General features: G+C 35.5%; 3 protein-coding genes across 8 annotated transcripts in view; 2 read left to right on the top strand and 1 right to left on the bottom strand.

Moving 5' to 3' along the window:
* Positions 1–231: 231 nt before the first annotated feature.
* LOC142972548 (MORN repeat-containing protein 3-like) lies at positions 232–5,370 on the top strand. The gene is made up of 5 exons (XM_076113768.1): positions 232–441; positions 648–711; positions 909–1,156; positions 2,287–2,474; positions 5,237–5,370. The coding sequence occupies exons 1-5, from the start codon at positions 297–299 to the stop codon at positions 5,345–5,347; spliced, it is 756 nt and encodes a 251-aa protein (XP_075969883.1). The 5' UTR covers positions 232–296; the 3' UTR covers positions 5,348–5,370.
* On the bottom strand, positions 5,328–13,718 carry Orai (calcium release-activated calcium channel protein orai). Of its 6 annotated transcripts, none has more exons than XM_076113763.1 (4): positions 13,385–13,717; positions 12,748–12,837; positions 9,506–9,655; positions 5,328–8,760 (listed from the first exon to the last, which is right to left on the bottom strand). In XM_076113763.1, exons 3-4 carry the CDS (start codon positions 9,641–9,643, stop codon positions 8,236–8,238), a joined length of 663 nt encoding a protein of 220 aa, XP_075969878.1. In that variant the 5' UTR covers positions 9,644–9,655; positions 12,748–12,837; positions 13,385–13,717; the 3' UTR covers positions 5,328–8,235. The 6 variants fall into 6 exon arrangements, with proteins under 6 accessions (XP_075969878.1, XP_075969880.1, XP_075969879.1 ...); XM_076113765.1 differs by having other exon boundaries at positions 13,489–13,717; XM_076113764.1 differs by lacking the exon at positions 13,385–13,717 and adding an exon at positions 13,217–13,315.
* A 357-nt stretch (positions 13,719–14,075) lies between these two features.
* The window catches only part of rl (Mitogen-activated protein kinase rl), a 39,607-nt gene continuing 31,558 nt past the window's right edge, over positions 14,076–22,124 (top strand). Inside the window, exon 1 of the mRNA XM_076113761.1 lies at positions 14,076–14,482. Within this exon, the coding sequence (XP_075969876.1) occupies positions 14,355–14,482 (128 nt within the window). The 5' untranslated portion in view covers positions 14,076–14,354. The remainder of the gene's footprint in view (positions 14,483–22,124) is intronic.

The following is a 22,124-nucleotide window of genomic DNA, read 5'->3' as shown; positions in this document are numbered from 1 at the left end:
CTACCTGTATACTAAATTTCATCGTAATCAATTCAGTAGTATTTGTGTGAAAGAGTAACAAACAGCCATACATAGTATAATATACATATGTACATTCTCACCAACTTTCGCATTATAATATTAGTAGGACTATAGGAAAATACTAGTAGGCTTTCCGAGTAGATAAAAACTATGACGGAAACCTTTGTGTATTATGAATCATATGTCAATTTAACGTTGTCATACAATTAATGTCACATTATGGTGTTAAGTATTAATTATTATTAGTATTATTTTGTAAATTATCTCTAGTATTTATGCCGTTTTATCGCAAACCAAGGGGGTTCACGCCCCTCCCGGTACTCGCTGAAAGGAAATCTGTAAAAAATGGTTTGCATCATTCAATATTCACTTCAAGATTTGATAAATATGTTGGTGATTGGAAGAAAGACTTGAAAGAAGGTAAAGATATTTATTTACTTAAATATATTTACATAACATTGCATAAAGTACCTGTATATTAAATAATAATCATTAAAGTTTCGTTTACACACCACTCATTCGCTGGCATCTAAGTAAGATTATTTAGTGTGAGTCTTATTTTAACGAATGAAATCAGGGATTGTGGCGTGGTACTACCTACCTTCCAATTGGATATTTGATTGCAGGCAAGGGAGCTTTTTTCACAATCGGTGGAAAGTTATATGAAGGTGACTGGTACAAAGGTTTTAGGTTGGTATCTCAATCTATTACAATAATTTAAACACTAGTCCTAATTCCACATATTGCTATCTATTTGTTGTACTGTTACGTACCCACTCCTAAAACAAGCTTACTACTAAATTCGAAATTAGGTAGGTACCTTACAAAGTCTGGAATTAGATATTTAATGAAACATTTACCTGCGTATGCTTGATCTAACAACTTAGACACGGCTTCGGAACCCTAAGTCACCGTCTATGGAACGGCACATACTGGCTAGAATACCGAGGTCAGTGGGTCCGCGGCAAATACGAAGGTATCGGCTGGAGATACTACGAGAACGGAGACGTATACTTCGGCTTCTTCAAGAAAGGACGCAGGATGGGATATGGCAAGATGTGGTACGCTGACGGAACCTTCTATGTTGGATATTGGAACACTTCCCAGAAGGAGGGCTTGGGCATGTTTGTGCAAAGTGAGTGGTATTTGAATCTGTTATTTTACACGAATTTTTGTTTTTGTTTTGTTTTTTTAACGTAGTGTTGGCAGGCCCCCCACAAGATGGACCGACGACCTAGTAAGGGTTGCCGGAGTCCGATGGATGAGGGCGGCCCAGGACCGGTCCTATTGGCGCTCGATGGGGGAGGCCTTTGTCCAGCAGTGGACGATTCCCGGCTGAGATGATGATGATTTTACACTAGAAACTGCTAGTGATAAGTAGGTACATAGTTAGGTTCCTAGGTAGGTAGGTACGTCTAGATATGTAAGGATGAGTAGGTACTAATATCGAGACTAACATGGATGTATTAGATACTTACATTACTACTAAAATGTTATGGATATGGTTGCAGTAGAATACCTATTGTGTAGGCAGGAGCTTTGAACCAGAAAACTCCGTGAAGTTCTGGAGTTGGTACCGCTGGTAGATAAAAGCGTTCTGTTCAACAATATCTACCTAATTCTTGAAGAGACAGGATTAAAATCATTGGTGTCATTCACAAAATGTACTTTTTCGCGATTCGTAGTCATTCGTGCGATCAAAAGCGACAAACTTAGCAATATATGACGTGAGAAATAAAGATAATTGCATAGTCGATAAAAAATCTTTTGTTTCCTGAGCATCTAGTCATTTGTAGTTCCCATGTTAATTATGTATTGTTTTACGTAATATTATGTTGACCTTATCGTAATAAAACCATGTTTTGTGAAATCTAAGTACAATCTATTCGACATGGTGTAGTACTGAGGTACCTATCTACTACTTACTGCCTTTAACCATAGGCAACGTCTTAACAAAGGAGCCTTCCCTTCATACGATTTAAAACTATTAAAACTAAACATGGAGTGACGCCTTTAATTACTTAACTCCTAGTAAATTTAATATGTTGCTACATAAAAGCCTACCTATACCTTTTTCTTTTCGTCAAGGAAACCAATCGGGATACATACCTATACCTACCAATACCTACATAAAATCATGACTTTTTACCATTGGGGTAGGCTGAGACCAAAGGACGCCACTTGCTACGATCCTTACAAACTTACTTTGCCTCATTTACATTAATGTTTCAATTATGTCATTTATAACAATATCCAACCAAACAGAAAACGGCAACCGCTACGAAGGTAACTGGGAGAAGGATTTGAAGCACGGTCTCGGCCGGTTCTACCACATGCACGCGGGCCAGCTGCAGGAAGGCTGCTGGCATCACGACACCTGCGTCAAGTCCAAGATGACTGACATTATCATACGACAGTTCTGCGACTACCCGACTGAGTATCCTATACCGCCGGTTAGTAAAGCTTTCTACCTACTACTCATGATGTGCAAGTGACTTGTCAAGTTATTAAGATTCTTAGTTCCCAAATTTCGTGTTATTATAATACTTAGGTACCTAGACTTAAGCAGTTTGACACGCAGACGCAGGTCGCTGTTACAATCACATCCGAAACAGCCTATCCGACCTATTGGGTGGCATAATAATGTGTTCCGTGTGAGTATCGAACCCACAATATGGCGTGGCGACTCCCTTAACCACTGCGCCACGAAGGGCGTCAAATTACGTAATACGTTTGATATTATGGACGTGAGTAGGTTCTACATAACACATGGATTAAGTAGTTGAGAATTTTTCAGTTAGCAACTTTATTTCTAGGGTAAGATTTGACTATAAAAATCCCTATTGGTAGGACTAAATTCTCTTTATTATTAACGAGCTCTTCATATTATTTGGCCGTTTAATGGCGGTTCTAATGTTACTGTCTACGCCTATAATCAAAGTTATGACTCTCTCGTCGATATAGAGTGGGCGATCACGCAACGATAGCTGACATAACAATGGATTATTATAATAACACAATGAGTGATATGGAATATTATGCAGATAACAAGGTACCTAACTATGGGCAGGGTTTTGAGTCGTTGGGCCATTTTACAATGGCTGCATTTTGGAGGTCCGTTTGTCTTTTGTTTTTCGTTACAACCATTTATTTTTCTCGTTTGCTATTTCATGGATATCTTTTTTTTTTAAACCTTTACTGTCCCACTTCTGGGCAAGGGTGTCCTCCCGAATGAGGGAGGGGTTAGGCCTTGAGTAGGTACTATTTTTTGGCTATTAGAGAATGGATTTAAAATTATAACTGGTCTGCTATTGTCATTGTTACTAGTGGTTTGCCGGCCTAATAATCTCCTTCAAACATTTGATTTACGAATCAAAATAACTTCGTACTTAAACAGTGTTGATCTACTATCATTGTTTGTGTCCGTCAAAACACCTCCAACCTCACAAAGGAGAAGCCGACATATTCTTTCAGAAAAGAGTTTTAGAATAATCGTTACTCTGCTAGATTCATTTACGACTAGCGGCCACCCTCAACGACGCGACGTCCACTGAACTTTAGTTTTCCTGTTACAACGTTTTTTCTTGCTGCCTAGTTCCTTTAAGTCACTCAATAAATGAACTATTAAAAACTTAAATTTTATTTGAACCAGTATTTCCGGAGATAGGCGCGTACAACAACAAACAAACAAACTTTAGCATTATATTAATAGTATAGAAATGTGGCTGATTCCTCGATAGATAGGTTAAAAATGTAGAAAAGCATATACCTACCTCAGTAAGAACATAATTAATCTACTATCTAGCATTTTTCGCCTACCCGCTACCGGCCTGGTTAAAGACGGAAATAGCTGCTATGCTAATACAATATCTATTTGATAAGGCAATGTTAACACAGTTTTCGTTCTCCAAAAACTAACGAATTATCTTTGTGTGTCTACAAGCAGTCAGCTGACTTACCCGCGATGATAGGATCTAAAAGTAAAATCTATCTATCATATGTTTATTACAAGCGGCCGGCTTTGGCTTCGGTCGCTTTAATAGTTATTTTACAAAAAACCTTTACAATAAAAAGTGGTTATTTCTGTGTGGTTCAGGGAGTTCAAATTACGCATTTCAGTCGAAAATACTTAGCTTTTATGTATAGTCGCTAAACAACTTAGACACAAGTAGGTGTTGTAGAAAACAAACTAGTCGTAGATTCAGTCCAGAGAACTCTCCGTTGACCGTTCGAAGTGCAATAGCCCTCGCCGTCGCGCACTGCAATTATTTCGCAAATGGACCTAATAAATCGTTCATTATGATGTAGCGAAATTGTTCAAATTGTTTCACGGTGACATGTTACATAAGTAGCTATTATTGGTAACTTGTAACAGGTTTCTTAAAAACTGTGCCACTAATGTATTTTTCAATTTTCCATTGTTCTCGTTACAAATGGTTCCACACAGCTATAGCCATGTAACACAACTAGTGTTACATGGCTTGTCATGTTACATGTTGACATCATGAATGTATTTACATAAAACGATAACGGCGCGCATGAAATAGGTTCATGAGATTGTAATAAACCTTTATGTAGCAGTAAATGCGTTACGATCACAGTTTCGTGTAGTTTATCTACATCGATGCCGTAAATCACGAAGCACCAGTTTCATAATTAAGTAGATAGTACTTCGGATAATTAATTATGAAATACCTATCATTTTATCTAGAAAGTTCGATTTGTTTCTGCTGCTTGTGATGGATGTTATTTGATAATCACACTTTTGCATCTCTACTTTCTTGATATTATCCATACATAATGAAGATTAACAAAAAATAATAGTCATCATTCGTTAGAATTTTTAAACAGTTTAGTTATTCTTAATTCGTTAAGGATTTATCTCTCGAGCAGCCTTGGCCTTTTAAGGTGTTTTCTCAGGTCTTAAAAACTGGCTGTGATCTAAGATGTTTATTTTTATGTTTCTTACCTTAATCTGTCTTTTAATAAGAGCCGACTAATAGGTTTATATTTTTGAAAATTATAAATAAAATTAATCAATATCATATGAACTAAAAATGCCGTTATAATAAAGGTCGATAACAAACTTGACAATTATCAAGTAGCTGTACGTGTACCTACCTAATTTTAACAAGTTGTTTTTTAAATTTGTGATCGTTGATTTTACGATAGGCAAAGGAAACGAATATTCAGCCAATGTTTTTATTTGTTGCAGCAAGAATTGAAGAACGCAAAAATCCTCCTGGAAAAGAGTGCTCTATGGCTCAGTCAAAAAATAGGGGACATAGACAAACAACTTAGATATTGCATCGACCAAATGTATTAAGTGTTTTACAAGTTCATCGGGTATAACAATAATGTAAATTATTTTTATAAAATTCTACAGGTTACTTTGAACAATATAATGCTTAATTCTAATTATATTATACAGATTTAAAATGTCATTCATTATTATATCACAGTACTTATTGGATTAAGTAAATACAGTCAATATCATATTATTGCCTCACGTTGCCGGCTTACAATTACATTACTGTATAAAACTTGTTTCTAATCGATATAGATTGGTTTAAATTAACCGATTCAACGCTCAAGATGTCACCCAGTGGAAGAAAGGCACAAACTATAAAAATACAACTTTCGCGTTGTGACTAAACGATATTACCCATTTTAGTTATTTATTGGCTTAGGTATGATTATTTACTACAAAATTTTTATAATTTATTAAGTAATAAATTATAAAATACACTTTTCTGTAACTTTTCCGAAGTCATATTGATTCAGCCGAAGGGCGTTTAAGTTATTGTCAGTTCTTTTCAGAATTTCGTTACAGTACCTACCTACTGCCTGTACTTATAAAGGTGACGAATGGAGTTATTTATGTCTCAAATTGGACACGTAAATAATTTATTATTGTATGCCTTGTAGGACGTCCTTATGTCTTTCATAAGTACCTTACGAGAGAATGGATCATTGAAATTAAGTAGTAAATTATACAGTCTCAAACCGTGGAGATTTGAATATTGATGAACTGACCTGTTACTTAATGTTGAAGTCAGGAAGACTCAAGTTTCATCTCAGAGGTGAATAATGAATTGTCAATAAAAAAGAGCACCAGAAATAGGATTGATTTCAGTCTATGTTTATGAAGAATAGTCGCATATTTTAAAGGACGTCGCTAAAGGATACATTCTGCTAAACAACCAGTATAATTTTATTCTTTTTTTTTTTTTTTTTTTTTAAAAAGACAACTCCCGCACTAAGAATTGCCCGAAACAATTATTTGTGGATCGCACAAATAATTGTCCCGTGTGGGAATCGAACCCACGACCTCCCGACGCAATGGTTGCGGCGTGGTGACCTAAACCACTGCGCCACGGAGGCGACCAAATTCATATTCCTTTTTAGCAAACAAATTTTCTGTTAAGTACCTTCTATATTAAAACAAGTATTCTGTTTGATTTATTGACTAACAATTTCGATACATATTATGTCATGTGTTATAAACTTGAGGTAAAATATGTATTTGTTTATCTTTAGCACCTTAGTCACGGTCATATTGCGGTTGCAAATCAAGCGGATTGCGTACGAACACTGAATACGGTTCAAGTTTAACGTCGGTGTTGTCATGTGTGAAAGGCCATGAGCCTAGAATATGAACACCTAGACCCCAGCGGGCACGGGTAAGTTGGTTATGATAATAGCGATTACACACCGGGCGTTTCACCGTTCAAAGATATTTCACGTTAATATTTTTTTGGCTTTGTACGTTGCTCGTGCGTCCGTTAAGTGCGTACACGTATACGCACGTGCACGTTTGATGCGAGTGATATTTGTACGAACTTTTATACGCTTGGTGTACAGGCCCTCTTACCATGTGTAATCGAATCTATGAAGCATCACTTCGTTGCCACGTCGTAGTAATATGGTACACTGTGTAGTGACTACACGAGTATCCCTTGCAGCATTGAACCGGTTAAATCTCAAGCATAAAGGCAACTGTGTGCGTTAAATTATTGTGTTTTATACAGGAACTTCATGTTTTAGAATATAATGACAACATCATAATTTCGTCAAAAGATCTACTTGATCTTCTTTTAATAAGTATTCGGGAAAACAGCCCCAACTACATTATTCACGTACAAATGTTATTGTATTCTGAAATTGACATGTGACGGAGGTAATGTTTTTAGGCGCTGTACTTATTGGGACGCACATCAAACATTATTATCGCATTTGTGCCGCGAATAAAAAAGCCAGGCAGGCCTACAAAAACAATGAATAAAAGTACATGTCTTTATTTTTTCAATATCCAATAAGATGATAAAGTTTTCGATGTCCAAATAATATATAAATATGATTGTATTTACAGAGATTCCTTGTCATATTTACTACACCTGACCTACTGACACTGAAACTAAATACCTGTATTCAAATGAGATTTATGTACAAAAGTAAGATGAGATATTTGAAATTTGAGACTGCTGCCAAAAATATATTACACCCTTTCGTAAACTACATTTTGGTACTGTACATGGTGATAAGAGAGTTCATTAGAATAAATTTACTAAAGCAAATATAAATAGGTTTATTTTTAAGGCTAAACGTGCACCCATTTGGCTGTATTCACGTTTATATCAACATCAGCCTTAAAAATTGTTCCTTCTGTCCGTGAACTCAGCTGTAATGTGAGCTAGTCATAATGTAGTGCAGTAACGAGGTCGTAGTATTTTGATACCGCACCACATAATTATGTCTAAGAGCACTGCTACAAGGCTGTTACATGCTAAGGGTAGAGTTGTGCCCGTGTCGACTCTCGTTAGTAATATTACGACTTGTTTTCGTTCGTAGAATTGTCGGAAGAATTACTAAGGAAATTATGTTTATTATGCCTCCTAGTTTTCATCAGAAAACTAAATACGACATATTTTCTCCGTTTTAAATTCGATACTCGTTTCAAGCCATGTTATATTTCGTATAGGCGACAACATCAAAGGTTAGCATGCACCAAGCCTAAGTAAAAAATTCAATTAAATAATTTCCCTTTAAAAACAAGGGTTAACATCATTGCGTAACCTGTATATTGGCACTCAATAAGTACAATCTTAACATAATCTAAGTACATAACTTACCTAAGTAATCAATGGTGTAGGTACACTCACAAACAAAAGGTATAATAACATTCCAAAAACGGACATAGGTCACACAGGCGGATCACACGATACGACTTTGGTCTAGTAGCGTTAAGTTGTTCATTCGAGCGTCGTGGTCGCCGAGTTCAATCCGTTCTTTGAGCAACTCCAATTCTTTAATACCCGTAGCAGTCACTTCGTATTTATGACTTGCTAGGGACATGTAGAAGTGTATAGCGAAAGCTAGGAACACGATCAAGACTGGTATGAGGACGACACACGCTGACCACGCCGCTGTGTTACTCAAGTCATAGAATTTGACCCAACAGAGTATCGCTATTTCTACTAGGAACAGTATAAGTCCTAAGAGCGTGGAGAAGGCCCACGCAATTTCGATGTACCAGTGGAGTCTCTCGTGGGGGGACTCGTGTACGAGCGATATGATATGCAAGTTGCCGACGGCTTCAATGTTCGGCAGGATGCACGTACTTATCATTAGCGCGAGCATGTGTACGGCGACGAGTAACGTCGTGCACACCGTGAAGGCTATTAACATTTCATTAGGCACACCTGAGCCAGGATTCAGTTGCACCTCCACCATTGCTACCTGTGGACAAATTATTTAGTCCTACAGCAACGTTAGCGCAACGACAGTTATTTTTAAACTGCTGCAAAAACATTCCACAGAGGATATCGGACAATATAAACAAAACTTACTGCATAATTACCTATCATATCATACGATAAAATTGATATACTTTGGTATAATTAGTCTGCCAATTAGGTAAATTAAACTGATAAGAACACGACTACAGCGTTACAGCAATTCTCAACGCCTTTCAAGTATATAGATTTATTGTTCAGTTTGTCCTGTTATTATTGACTCATAATTTTGCCTGTTATGTTAGTATGTTTCTATAAAACAAGAAGTCTCATGCTTCGAGACGTTGCAATGTATATTTTGGCTTTATGCCACACCTGTCTTTCAAAACTTCTGTATCTGATCCAGAGTCGACTCTACGTACTTGCAAAAGACACGCGTTATGAACTCAATATGGTAGTTCCTAAATTGGGATTAACAACGCGAAGGAATGAAAATGAAGTTCGCGCCTGACCTTAACCTATTCATGTGGATTATGATTAGAACAAAAAATGTAATGTTCATAGTCCTTTGTTTTTATGAAATGCTACATCAGAAGTTGCTTTCCAAGAAATGGAGGTGCGGTCCAACTGATGATTTTATGACAGTACACATTTTATTGATTTAGAGTAGACATTTTAGCTGCGTTCATAATGTTAGAATCGTAAACTATTAAGGATATACAGATTGGAAAAGATAATAGTATACATACCATAGCAAATCCGGAGAGCAACGCGGAAGTCTTGCTGGAAGCCTTGAGCTTGGCCCTGCTGAGCTGAAGTTTCCTCCACGAAAGGTAGGCGGGGGTGTGGAGCCCGTCGGCCGACTGTATCGGTGTCTCGCCCGACATGACGCAATTGTGCTGGTGTCAACATCAATAACATTAAAAGACCACATAGAATTAAAGTATTATAGTAACAGAAGTATTTGAGGACCTTGAAAGAATGCCAACGTCACCACGACCGATAGTAGGTTATGAGATAGACGAAACAATTCCTTGGGATTAGTGAATGCAATCCCGATCTCGCGGGATCCCGATCTCGCGAGATCCCGAGTATTTTTTCGGGATCAATCCCAAAGCATAATATGACGAGATCCCGTTCGGGATTGTCGGAGAGGGCATTTTCAGCAGTTGGCTACATTGCAATAGACTTAAGATGCCGATTAGAAGCTCGTACTATTGATACACTTTGTATTTTAAGAGGCTACTTTCAAAATGCCATGTGATTACTTTTTATTTTGATCTCCTGGAGCTACACCTACTTTTTTGATTATGTTCATGTTATTACACCTGTTAATTATGTTACGTTGTAAGTAATATTGAAAAATAAAGGCTTTTATTTTCTTTCAAATAATAATTTATTGCATTCACCACACTATCACACACATATTACATTAAACAAGCCGTTCGAATTGTATTATTTTTACTAACTAGACGGGATCCCGAAAATCTCGGGATCCCGCGGGATTGATATTTCTGATCGCGAGGGATCTCGAGTTGACTATCTCGAGTCGGGATTGCATTCCCTACTTGGGATGTCGTCGCGTCGCTTGTGGATTAGTGGATATACCTAGAATAGTATCGTATTCGGTATTTGGTACAAAAAAAAATGCGTTGCGTTGTGACTTGATTACTCAAGGATTCAAAACAATTCTGGAGTGTTCACTATTTAACACTATGACAAATTGTACAAACGTTTAAAAGACGAATACTTATGCATAATTATCGCAAGGTCCACAAATAGCAATGTGAGTCTGGGCTTTTATTAATTAAGTACTTCTGGTAATTCACAAATGCGCGTTAATTACTTATGAAGCCGTGAACCTGAGAAGTGCGTTGCTAGGAAGTGAGCAAAGTATACTAAGGAGTTTGAATACCTAGACTCGTTTATAATTACATATAGGTACTTGTGCTCCCTTGAGCTACGGCTAGAGGCTAGCGAGTGTGTAAAAGGGTGAGTGCTTGTAAAGAGCAAAAAAACAGTTTGTGAAAAGTTTAATCTGACGTTTTGATATCTCAATAAACGAAGGAACAGGTAGTACGGGGTTAAGTTTGAATACCGATGTTTACTATCAAGTATCGTACAATATTGATCACATACCAGCTTTTTAAGCGAGCTATACTTTATTTTTACTTATAGCTACTTATTTCTATTATCCCATTAAACCCCGTTCATAATAAAAGTACCCCGATCAACGGTGCTATAAAGTACTATCAATAACTGTTTCACAAACAAACAATTATAAGAGACGCGCATTTGTAAATTGAGAGACAATACAAGATATTAACTTTTAATAGGACGCATGCATTAGTAATTAATGTTGTTGCGTTAATTAAACCCGCTGCGTATTTTAATTGTAAATAAACGATGGAGAATCCAGTTCTTAATCTATAGCACATAACGACGATCGCTGGCGATGAAAATTTAAAACAACATCAATTTGTATGTTATCAACAATAAAGAAATAAAAATAATATTATACTACTAACTAGTTTTAGCACAATGATACTCTTATTATTTACAATACAACACCAAAATATGAATATGGGCTGTTTATGTGATGATATTATACATAAACATAATACTATTTATAACATGGATACAACACAATACGAAACAAAAAACAAATGATAACCAACAACAATGACCATAGACTTCCCACTTATGAATAAAAAGATACTGTAGACTCTATGGTACCTATATAAGTAATAAAACATAAACCCCAATCTTCTATGGAAAATTGCTACACCAACAAAATTAAAAAAAAAAGAACACCCAACCAGTATGACATAGCTTACACTACCCAGAACCAATTAAAAACATCAACGCTTCTCTTCTTTAGACGTACTGCACCCAAGGGGTTGAAATAGTACTTCGCTGTCTGTCTGCTAGCAGGATGTATCTCATGAACCTTGATAGACAGTTGAAATTTTCCAACAGTACATTTCGTACATGAGCACAACTTGCATTCGGCTGGTTATATATTATGATGTAACATTTTAGGATGAATTTTGGAAAGATATAACTTACTCAACGCTTGTGTGTAGTATGCATCGGTACAAATGTGAAGTGGAAATATAATAAAATAAAAACAACCAAGACAAATCATTGTTATCAACAGGATTCAAAACATGTTTTATGAGTTTTACATTTAACATTTCTATAAACTTGTGAACTGCACTATTATTGTTGTATTAAACCTGTCTTCATAATAAATGTAATATAAGCTCAATAATTTATAATACAGTGTTCTGTCACTTTCAATCAATATTCAAATTGTATATGAGTGAAAAAGACAAGATACTGTATAACTAAACTGAGCTTACATGACATTAATAACGAAGACAGTATGGGTATTATCATAAAAAGGAATGATTTGGTTTCTAAGAGTCCATGAGATGCTATTTAGAAAGCACCTTCACCAAGCCCATATGAACAGCTTGTATGTCATCCATATGTCACATCAGCCTTAATTTAAAGACGTAATGCAATAGCAAAAATATTCGCGACTTAAATGTTACCAACAGTGTATTGTCCCAGTAGTCAAAATAATTTTATAATACCCCATTATAAATTTAAATTATAAAATGACAGTGCTATAAAAGATGAATTGCTTCTCAATCAAGTTGTAAATTCTCAAGATCTAATTAATGTCTATCAAGTTATAAATGATATCATTAATATTAATAAACATTGACTCTACAGTAACAAGATAAATATAGATTAGACATAGTCAAGTTAAACAGATAATTAGTCCCACAATTTGTTAACATTCTATGCACACTGTTAATATCATCTAATAAGTACTCTACACGATGCAACATTACGTAAGTGTTTTTATTAATAACTAAAAGGTGCGGACATTGATGTTACATATGGACAACTTCTTAAAAATAACTTAGGGTAGCATGACTGAAGCCCTTCTCCAAATTTCAACCAATGTTCAACTCACTGTTGTTAGAAAATGATAAGTAGTACAATCCTCCGCTTCAGTGTGCCACAATACTGTATGAAAGGCTTGCTAAATACCTGTCATCCACTCCTTTGAAGAACAAAATAAAAAAAGTCAATAAAAAAACACGAGCTAGCTTACCACATGTTAAGAGAAAAGAATATAAATATATTAAATAGATTTAATAAAGAGATATATTAAGATAGATTTGTTATGTTTAGAATAAAATGAAACAAGTGAGACAGAGGATAAATAAAGAATAATGTTAGTGTAGATTGTACACACAAATTATAGAATTACAGAGAGGCACAGAGATAGATATTATACTACACCCACATAATTTGATAAACATTACGATAGACTTTAATTTTAATTAATTCGAAATATAGATTTTGTTAAATTACTGTAAAACTTTTAACCATAATATTTTCACAATACTTTATTTAAAAAACTAAAGAAAAAAACATACATTCTTAATGGTGCGAGCGTGTATACTGCGCCGCACAACTACACGACTGATACACCATTACAACAGCTACTAGTAAACAGTAATTACTGATGTCATTGGCAATCAAATTATGTGTAAGCCGCAAAACAAATGTACGATACATATACATGCCAGTAAGTTATATCATACCTTGCTCAATTTTGGGCACCAGTTATTAGAGGAACTGTATTGTCCGCCTGGTAATGCGGAGTGGTAATTATTTCCAGCTGTACTGGCTGACCAAACCGACATACCTAAATTATTTGCACGATAGTCCTTCGATTTGAGGCGACGAGGTCACTTTGTGCCTTTTAACTATTACTCCATGTAAACGTCGCGTTACATTTAGGAACACATTACTTAGTCTTCTAGAACGCATATGAATAATAGTTACAGGTATTAGAACATTATAATTAGTTTTTTTTTGGTATAATGAAAAATACTACAGTCCAAAAAACGTAAACGTCACACTACAAAACGTCAGTGTCAAATTGATAGATCATGACATTAGGGTAAATGAGTACAGATATTCTCGATATGTTTTATAGATTAACGTTTAAAACCTTATCGACCAGTGGATAAAAGAAAATAAATAGAAATGCGATAAAATGAAACAACTATTTCATTATTTTTTGACCCTTCCTTTTTTGCTCTTTGCTGGTACACATATTATAAGGTGTAAATTTAATGCCATAAATAGAGATATGTACGGAGAATCTCGCAATAATAAATAGCTCTATCTCTTTCTAGTTTCCGTTATTCGACAAGAATAGCATCAGTCAGTAGAAAATATGTTAAAATATCACAATATGGAACACGCTTGTAGAAATGCAGAAAAAATCGAGTTCATTTTGTAACGGTACTGCGTCTACACGGGAGTGTCCATGAGAAATCGGGCAAACAGGCTAACGAGAATGATAAGCGAGTGACAAGTGGACGATTTGTTCGGTAGTGGATAATGTAGGTCGGTTAGCAGTTTGTTTTGATAATTAATGTGTCTTGATAACTGAGAAATCGGCAGTCTGGTGTCAGCTGTGCTTGAGGAATTTATGCTGAACTCGGTCTTGTTGCTGTTGGTGCATTAAACATTTGTGGTTAAGTGGCTTCCCAGTGCGTCGCGATGGCCGAGGCTGCAGGTGCCGCGAGCACTAATCCCAACGCGGAGATTATTCGGGGCCAGGTGTTCGAAGTGGGCCCCAGATACACCAGCCTTCAGTATATTGGTGAGGGAGCCTATGGGATGGTTGTGTAAGTATCATGATCAAAATACTACATTACTCTGTGGTTATCAAAGTTTCTGGTACTAAATTAGTTGTTAAACACTCAAAATTCAGTAAGTTTTGATATCCTGTACATTACACAACCTAAGTGTTTGTTTATTTCAATTTGTAAACTTTATAAATCTATAGAAACTTTATCACAGGAATGTAATATGAGTGTGACCAGTGTCTGCTATTAGAATAGTGTATTTTATGTCATATTTATTGCTATTGATAATGTGTACTTTGAAAGACTGGTTAGTGACAGGTTATTCATGTCCAATTTATGCAATCTAACAAAGATTTTAAAAGTTTTTGAGAATCAAAACTTGTTTGTTATAGGTAGTTTAAAGGATCTATTTTTGTAGATATTTTGTTGTTAGTGAATATTTTTTGATAAATAAATGATTTTGTATGACATCATCATGCTTTTGGTGTTGATGATTAGTCAGACATTGGCTAATGCTAGTTTGAACTGATGATATGAAACCAAAAAGGTTTTAAATTAAATATAGATTTAGGTCCTAACTATAATATAGTTACTTCATACAATCTGTAGCCTTTTTAAATTATTTTTCTTTCTTGCCTTAGAAGAAGACCTTAATGATTCTTTACCCGGTCCAAGGAGTTCATATATCTTCAAATCTTAATTCACATCCAGATGTATAGATTTTCTCCCACTTATAAACTATAATACACCTTTATTATTATATGTATAATACCTAGGCACCATGTTCATTTATTTGATAATTTACCATTATTTTGAGCCATTGACTCATGAAAGTATTTGATAAGATTACAAGTGCAACTTTATTGTGCTGATAAAAGATTTGTATGTCAGGGTGCTTACTAGCTCAACAAACACAATATTATGCTGAAATAATAAAAAAAATGGCTTACATAGTTATTGTTTTTGTCTCATTATCGAAGTAGTATGTTTAGTATACATTTAAATAATTATTTTCCCTATTTGAGACTTAGCTAGGTAGTGAATGTGTTGAACAGTTGAGTATTCTCAAAACCAGAATTTTATTATGATCTAACTGCTAAAATTCTATGCCTGAACATTAGGTTATTAAGAGTAAAAATACCCAAAGGTATTCTAGCTAGGTACAAACCTAAAAAAAAATCTTTGTTATACCTAGGTAGGTACTACACATATTATATTTTTTTATATCCTCAAGGAAAATATAAATCAGCCAGGTTTATTGATTTGAATACAGTTTGTTATGTATTAAACATTCTACACATTGAAATTCATAACAATGCCATGTAAACAGACCATAATGCATTGGTGTGTCACTGGCAGTTAAAAAAAAATGTGCATAATAATATTTGAACGAATCATTCTATAGCTGGCTGGATCGCGTTTTCTCTTTCGTAATGATGCCGAAAAAAAGTTGCTTACGTACCTACGAAGTATTAATTAATTAGTCGTAGTTTTGTAATTTCCACTTATTCAGTGACAAATTATATGCAGGTAGGTATTATTTATTGATTTTAATATTTCATTGTTTCATTTAATTCAGGACAATTTTTGTGAATTCAGCTATGTTCTCGTTTGACGAGTCTTCTCTTACGTGCGCGACTTAAAATCCTTTTATTCTCGTGTTCTAGATTTCAAAGAAAACTCGCGTATTTAGGGTCTTTATTGTTACTAACCTGTTTTAATTAAAACGGCAAAAAGTATGCTTCGCAAGCTACTCTTAAAAATGGAGCCCATTTTTAAAGAAGAAACCAAAAAGACTTCTTTTCAATCGACAGCAGGAGTACAAAATTTAATATTTCTTAAGTCGGAGCTTTCAATAATTAAAATAGCGTCTACCCGATGCGGGAAGGGTCTCGTATACAGCCATGTAGCCAAGTGTTCATCACAAGGATGATTCCAGTCACGTACACCGCCGCGCTCAACCCTCCACAATAATCATCTTCAAATAACGAATTCTATTGTTTGCGCGATGGTGCGATAATAACAATATCTTGGCATAATAGATAAATAATACGTATTTTATTCTATTACTGATCTATTGTCGTAATGTGCCTCGCATCGTTGCGATGTTTGCCTCTACATATGATGATTTATAGAATTTATTAATGTAAGAAATAACTAGTTACCTACTAGATATCTTGCTTAGAGTTCAAAGTACTCTCATTCTTACATAGGTTCTCGCATAACATTGTAGAGAAATGTTAGTGTCGTACATAATCCCTACTTAACCTTTCAGGCGATGGCAATGAATATTGTGTAATGTTATAATATCATCGTCCTTAGACTGTAGTGAAAGATCGTAGAACATAATTTATTATATAAGATTTACGTTCTGTTAAATAAATAAGTTTTATAAGTGCTGTAGTTTCCGCACGGACTTACGTATGTTATCCTGTCTATTCTTACGTAGCGCAATGCTATTAAAATGCGTTTATATTACGTTTGAAGTAGATGGAAACTAGAGTGTATTGAGTTCAAAGCTGAACGTAGCTGAAGCCTCATTTGCAATTCCATAAAGGAAATTATTTTGCAGTGGCCCGCCTCGCCGCAACTATCGGTCACTGACTCCTTTTAACGATTAAAACATGGAAATATGGAAAAAAGTATTACCGTATTAATTATTTTTAAGTGGAACTTTTAATTAAACGTCGTGACACACAGTCATATAACGCACGGTTCTGATTGCGACTTGAATTGTTTAAACTATGTGTAGATTGTGTAGTAGTGATCAGTGAGTTCTGGTCGCCGACTAACTATTTGCATCGCCCCTCCGACGCTATTGATAATGCGTTAATATAAAATAAACATTGTAATAATATGAAGCCGCAGGTGTGTGATTGGATGGATCATTTGACGTCATTGGCGTCTGACTCTAGTGGTTTTGTTGTATTCATTTCATATTCTTTTGTATAAGTATTCACGCTATAGTCGTGCTTAGCATTCAAGACTCCCCTTTGCCAATTGCTGACGTGAAAATGATCGTATGATTTGAAGTTTAATTCAAGTCTTGCGGGGCCAAAATCAATTACACAACTTAGTATTTGTAAAGTATTTTGACTTTGTCTATTAATAAATTAAGTTGCTTAGTAACACATGTCTGATATCAATCTCGAAACAAAGACATCTATTTTAAATAGCTCAAGTTTTATTCATTCAAGCATTGTCAAGACGATCAAAATACCTACCTTTAAAATAAAGACAAAAATCCTATATAATCAGTGAGTAATACCTATGACCGTTGAAAAAGTCATATAAATGTGTGTTGTGTTATGTGTACGTCCATAGTTTGAACGTAGGTAGGTACACGATATGACGTTACCATTGAAATCTCTTATTAGTCACCACTGTCTCTTACGAATCGAATAATTCGGCAATTCTCCGAACTTTATGTAACAAACTTGGCGCTAACGCTGTCGCCCACCTTTTGATAGCTTTCGACAAACAAACTTGACTCATAAACTTACATTACTTTTCTTCAAACTTCGTCCCATTTTCAAACAGTAATTGAGTTGGGTGCACATTTTAAGGGCGGCGTAATTTGTTTCCTGTATCTAGTTCGCGCCAATCCTTTTTGAAGAAGTTTGATGACGGTCACGCTCCGTTGTTTGCCTGTTTTTTTTTCAACAAAGAATTAAGCAGCTGATGAATGGGACGACCCTACCCAAAAGTATCAATCGGGTCACTTAACATCGGTGGTGACTTAGAAGGAAGTCCAAGTTTTGTTTTATTTGTGACGGATACGAGGGGATAGGAGACAAAGAAAACCAATTTAGCTACTGTGTCGTAAGGAATTTGGGATCAGTTTGTGTAGTGAGGTGCGAGTCAAATACTGCAATGTGGTCGGCGTGCCTTTCGTCTCGTCGAGCGCATTATTTATTCCACGACAGTGCTCTCCCTGTCTCCCGACCTCAGAGCCTAGCCATGGCCCTCATAATGCTAAGCGAGGCATGAACTCTTATTATTAATTTGTCACTCCGTTAACTCTGGCGTCGCCTTCACCGTCGTATGATTTAGTTGTAGTGCACTGGCTGCCTTGTAATTAATCGGTTGGGTGATCTCATGCTAATCAAAAGATTATAAGGCAAAGAGATTTCACACAGAAATTGGAAGTGTGACCGAGAGTTTTCTAAAACGATTATAATTTAAGTTATGCGGGATTTTTGTGAAGGCGTGATTTGTCCATTTGCATACCTATTAAATTTCTATGTCGTTACCCATATAACTTTTCACATCTGGATGGTTCTACTTTTAAACAAGTTTTTAGAAAATATACTTGTCTAAACTAAGAAAAAGTCAATTCCTTATATTATTCGTTTACCTAGGAAAATAATTTCGGTACAGCTATGTACTTTACTGGTAATGAGCAAGATCCAGTCTTCAAAGAGTTAAACTTCTTTGCTTATTATAATCAATAAGATAATAATTAATTCGTATAAGAATATACCGACTTATGTTTACTCCAACAAAATGCAGATATTGATAAAATGAATCATTCATGATTATATCACAGTGATTTATCGCAGTCTAAAAGTTGGACAGTTTAATCTACGGGAATTTTAGTCGGATGCTTGTCATTGCTGGCTATCCAGCTTGTCGAGTTGGTTTCCCTCGGGGCGATATAGTCAGGCCACGGTAGGTTGAGCAGGGCCAGATAGTCCCATCAAGGTCAACAGGTGAGGTCGATGCCAACCGATAGGTCAAACGACCTGCTTATACTTAGATATCGGACTATATTTGGCCGACGAAAAGTGTAATATTGAACGGCTTATAAATATTTCATCAGACTTTGGGTCGGACGATTTGTCCCCGGTTTTGTTAGCTTTTTTGCTCAATATGAATATTACTTCTATGAACTATTTGATTTCCTTTGAAAATAAAAGATAATCTGCAAGATGAAAGTTTTTATATCTTTGAAATTGTCATCACACTTATAACACTGTACCTATTACCAACTTTATTTTCTATTATGTGAGTTTTTAGTATTACAGCGATCGCTTCAATTAGCCTTAATTAAAGTAAGTGCGTCATGTCCATAGTCTGCCCACCTCACTGTTGCCGCTAATGTCCGCCATTTCAACACTGATGGTTGGTTATTAAGCCTATGAAAGGTTCTGCCTCGGGGCTTGCCTTTTGTTACCCTTTAAATTGACGTCTGCCTGGATTCCAGGCTAGCTAACGAGTGACATTTAATTAATCGTCATTCCCGGTGTAATATAATGGAATTTTACGATAATGGCGGTTACGCATTAATGGCGAGGCCATGTTTACTATAGTTTCGATATTATTACTGTTAGAGCGTGGGCGGTGACAATATTTAGGGACCAGTGCGCACCATTTACGAAAGTCGCTGTGTCGAGCTCGTGCGTTCGACCGTAGTACAATGACTCATAACTGATTGTAGAGTATAGACGGTACAGTGCAGACACATAGCTGTATGTTTAGCTGTTGTATAATACAAAGTTTTTTATTACGCACACAACTGTTACAAAACAGCGTGGCGTGACCTAAATGTAATTGAATAGTAACATGTCAATAGCTATATTTGTGTATTGGAAGATTGCATTTATTACATACCTATTACTGAACATCTTAATAGAACTTGTTTTGTGTGCTCACTACATCTTTCCTCTAAATTGCTATAATTTACATGGGTATTTTCTGATCTTAATTTACTGTCTATTTGTAACCGCAGTGTTTTATTCCCTCTAAATTACTCCTACCTCATAAATGCAAACGTGTGTTCAGATTCAACGGCTAAGTAGATTTGCATTAAATTTAATTTGGGTACAGATTAGATGCGGTTAACACGAACTCCTTTTTATTCGGTCAACGGGTCAAAGAGATTAGCTTACCCGTTGCTATTTTTTTGTGGCGTAAAACCCACATTGAACTAATTCCGTCCAACTTGCTTGAAGCCTACGCGACTAAGGTTATTTCAGTAGCGATTTGTTATGTTTACTATAATTACACAATCGGTAATGCCGGATCTTCGGACTAGACGTGAATATTTTCCTGTTAATTCGTCACGGATGTTAGCTACGTGCTTTGAAACTGTCCCGCATTGTTAGCTATTGTTGAAGCTGTTTGCGTTTAGCGTGATGATTCATCTTCTTTTTTGTCTAGACTAACTGCTTAGAATGTATTATGTGTCTAATTATGTGCCTACGTTTGTCTAAATGCATGGATATTTTTTCCGAGAATCTTGTTGATTTATCCTTGAGGCGTTGTTGTAGTCAATGTAATAAACTAGTTCAATAGAATTTGAAATATGTACTGCTGATGATATGTACTTAGATACTTTTATATTTACTGACATACAACATTACCTAACGTCACACTTTATTAATAGACATTAATATCTCAACATGTTTTCCTGTAGATGAAATCAAACTTACCTATTATCGTCGTATACATTCAGGTATATGCCCGGAGCCTTTAATATTTATTGCCTAGAATACGAAATATGAATTAATTTATCAAAGCAATAATTAATTACGTCGCCCAAATATGTCGTTTTGAGTATGGTGCATGTACTTACATATTACATGGGTACAAGGCCCGACAAGGGTCTGATGCGGGTGTGAGAGAGCTTACAAGGGATAGTTATGGCAATATAATTCTAGCCCATTGTTTATTATTAGTCTAAGGAACATTTTCTTACCTTATTCATGACTTAAAGTCATGCAAGTCAGCACAAAGTCTTATAAAATTATATTATATCAAAAAAATAGGTAGTTAAATGGTGTAAATCGTAGAGAGGACAATAAATCGGTTGCATAAAGAAATTCGTTGATATAACGTGATAGTTCTTCGGCTTACTTTTATCATATTATTATCGCATATCACGTTTTGATACGCGTAAGTAAGATTACCCTATTATACATTATTTCTACTGTGAGAAGCCGCTATTTCGATCTCAAGGAAAATCCTCGTTGTATTGCTTAGCAACAGTTCCTTAAATAACCGTCTACTCATAAATATATATTCCATTTATATGTCAAATTAAACAATAACCATTAACCAAGTTTAATCGTTAGTTAGCGGATGGCGACAGGTCAAACTCAATCTATAACTTTCAGAGCAATTGATGATGAGAAATATCCGTCTGCCGCTTTCGTTAAGCTTCGTAAACATTTTTTCCCCGTTCCTTTTACTTACATTTTTAATTGTAGAGCTAGTTCGTGTATTAAAAGACAATCGAAATATCGTTAGTTATAAGTCACGTGGCCCTTTCTATTGTACCTTTTTATATGTTGATAAATATAAGCAAGCAATTTCATTATAAACGTTATTAATATATTTTCCTCCTTCGGACAAAATAAACATGTTATTTATTCGTTGGTTCTTTATTATTTTCATAAAAAGTAATTTCTAAGAGTTACATTATTTATAAACTCATTTATGTGATTAATAAACACATTCATAAATAAACTCTATTACCTTTTAGGGCGTTTCTAAGGAATGGCATTCGTTTGGTATGTCGGAAACTCATTGGCAATTTAAGCAGTCGTTACTTTAAACATAGCACTTATTTATTTGAAGGTTTCCTCGCTAAAAGCCTATTGCGCAGATCGATGGACCTACGTGACTAGGCAATTCTGTCAGGAGCCGTGAATTCCTTGGAACTAAAATATGTAATGAT

Source organism: Anticarsia gemmatalis, chromosome 4 (genome assembly GCF_050436995.1).
Source record: "Anticarsia gemmatalis isolate Benzon Research Colony breed Stoneville strain chromosome 4, ilAntGemm2 primary, whole genome shotgun sequence".
In the NCBI taxonomy this organism is placed as follows: domain Eukaryota; kingdom Metazoa; phylum Arthropoda; class Insecta; order Lepidoptera; family Erebidae; genus Anticarsia; species Anticarsia gemmatalis.
The sequence above is the reverse complement of the archived record's forward strand: the minus strand, read 5'-3'. Positions and strand labels throughout refer to the sequence as shown.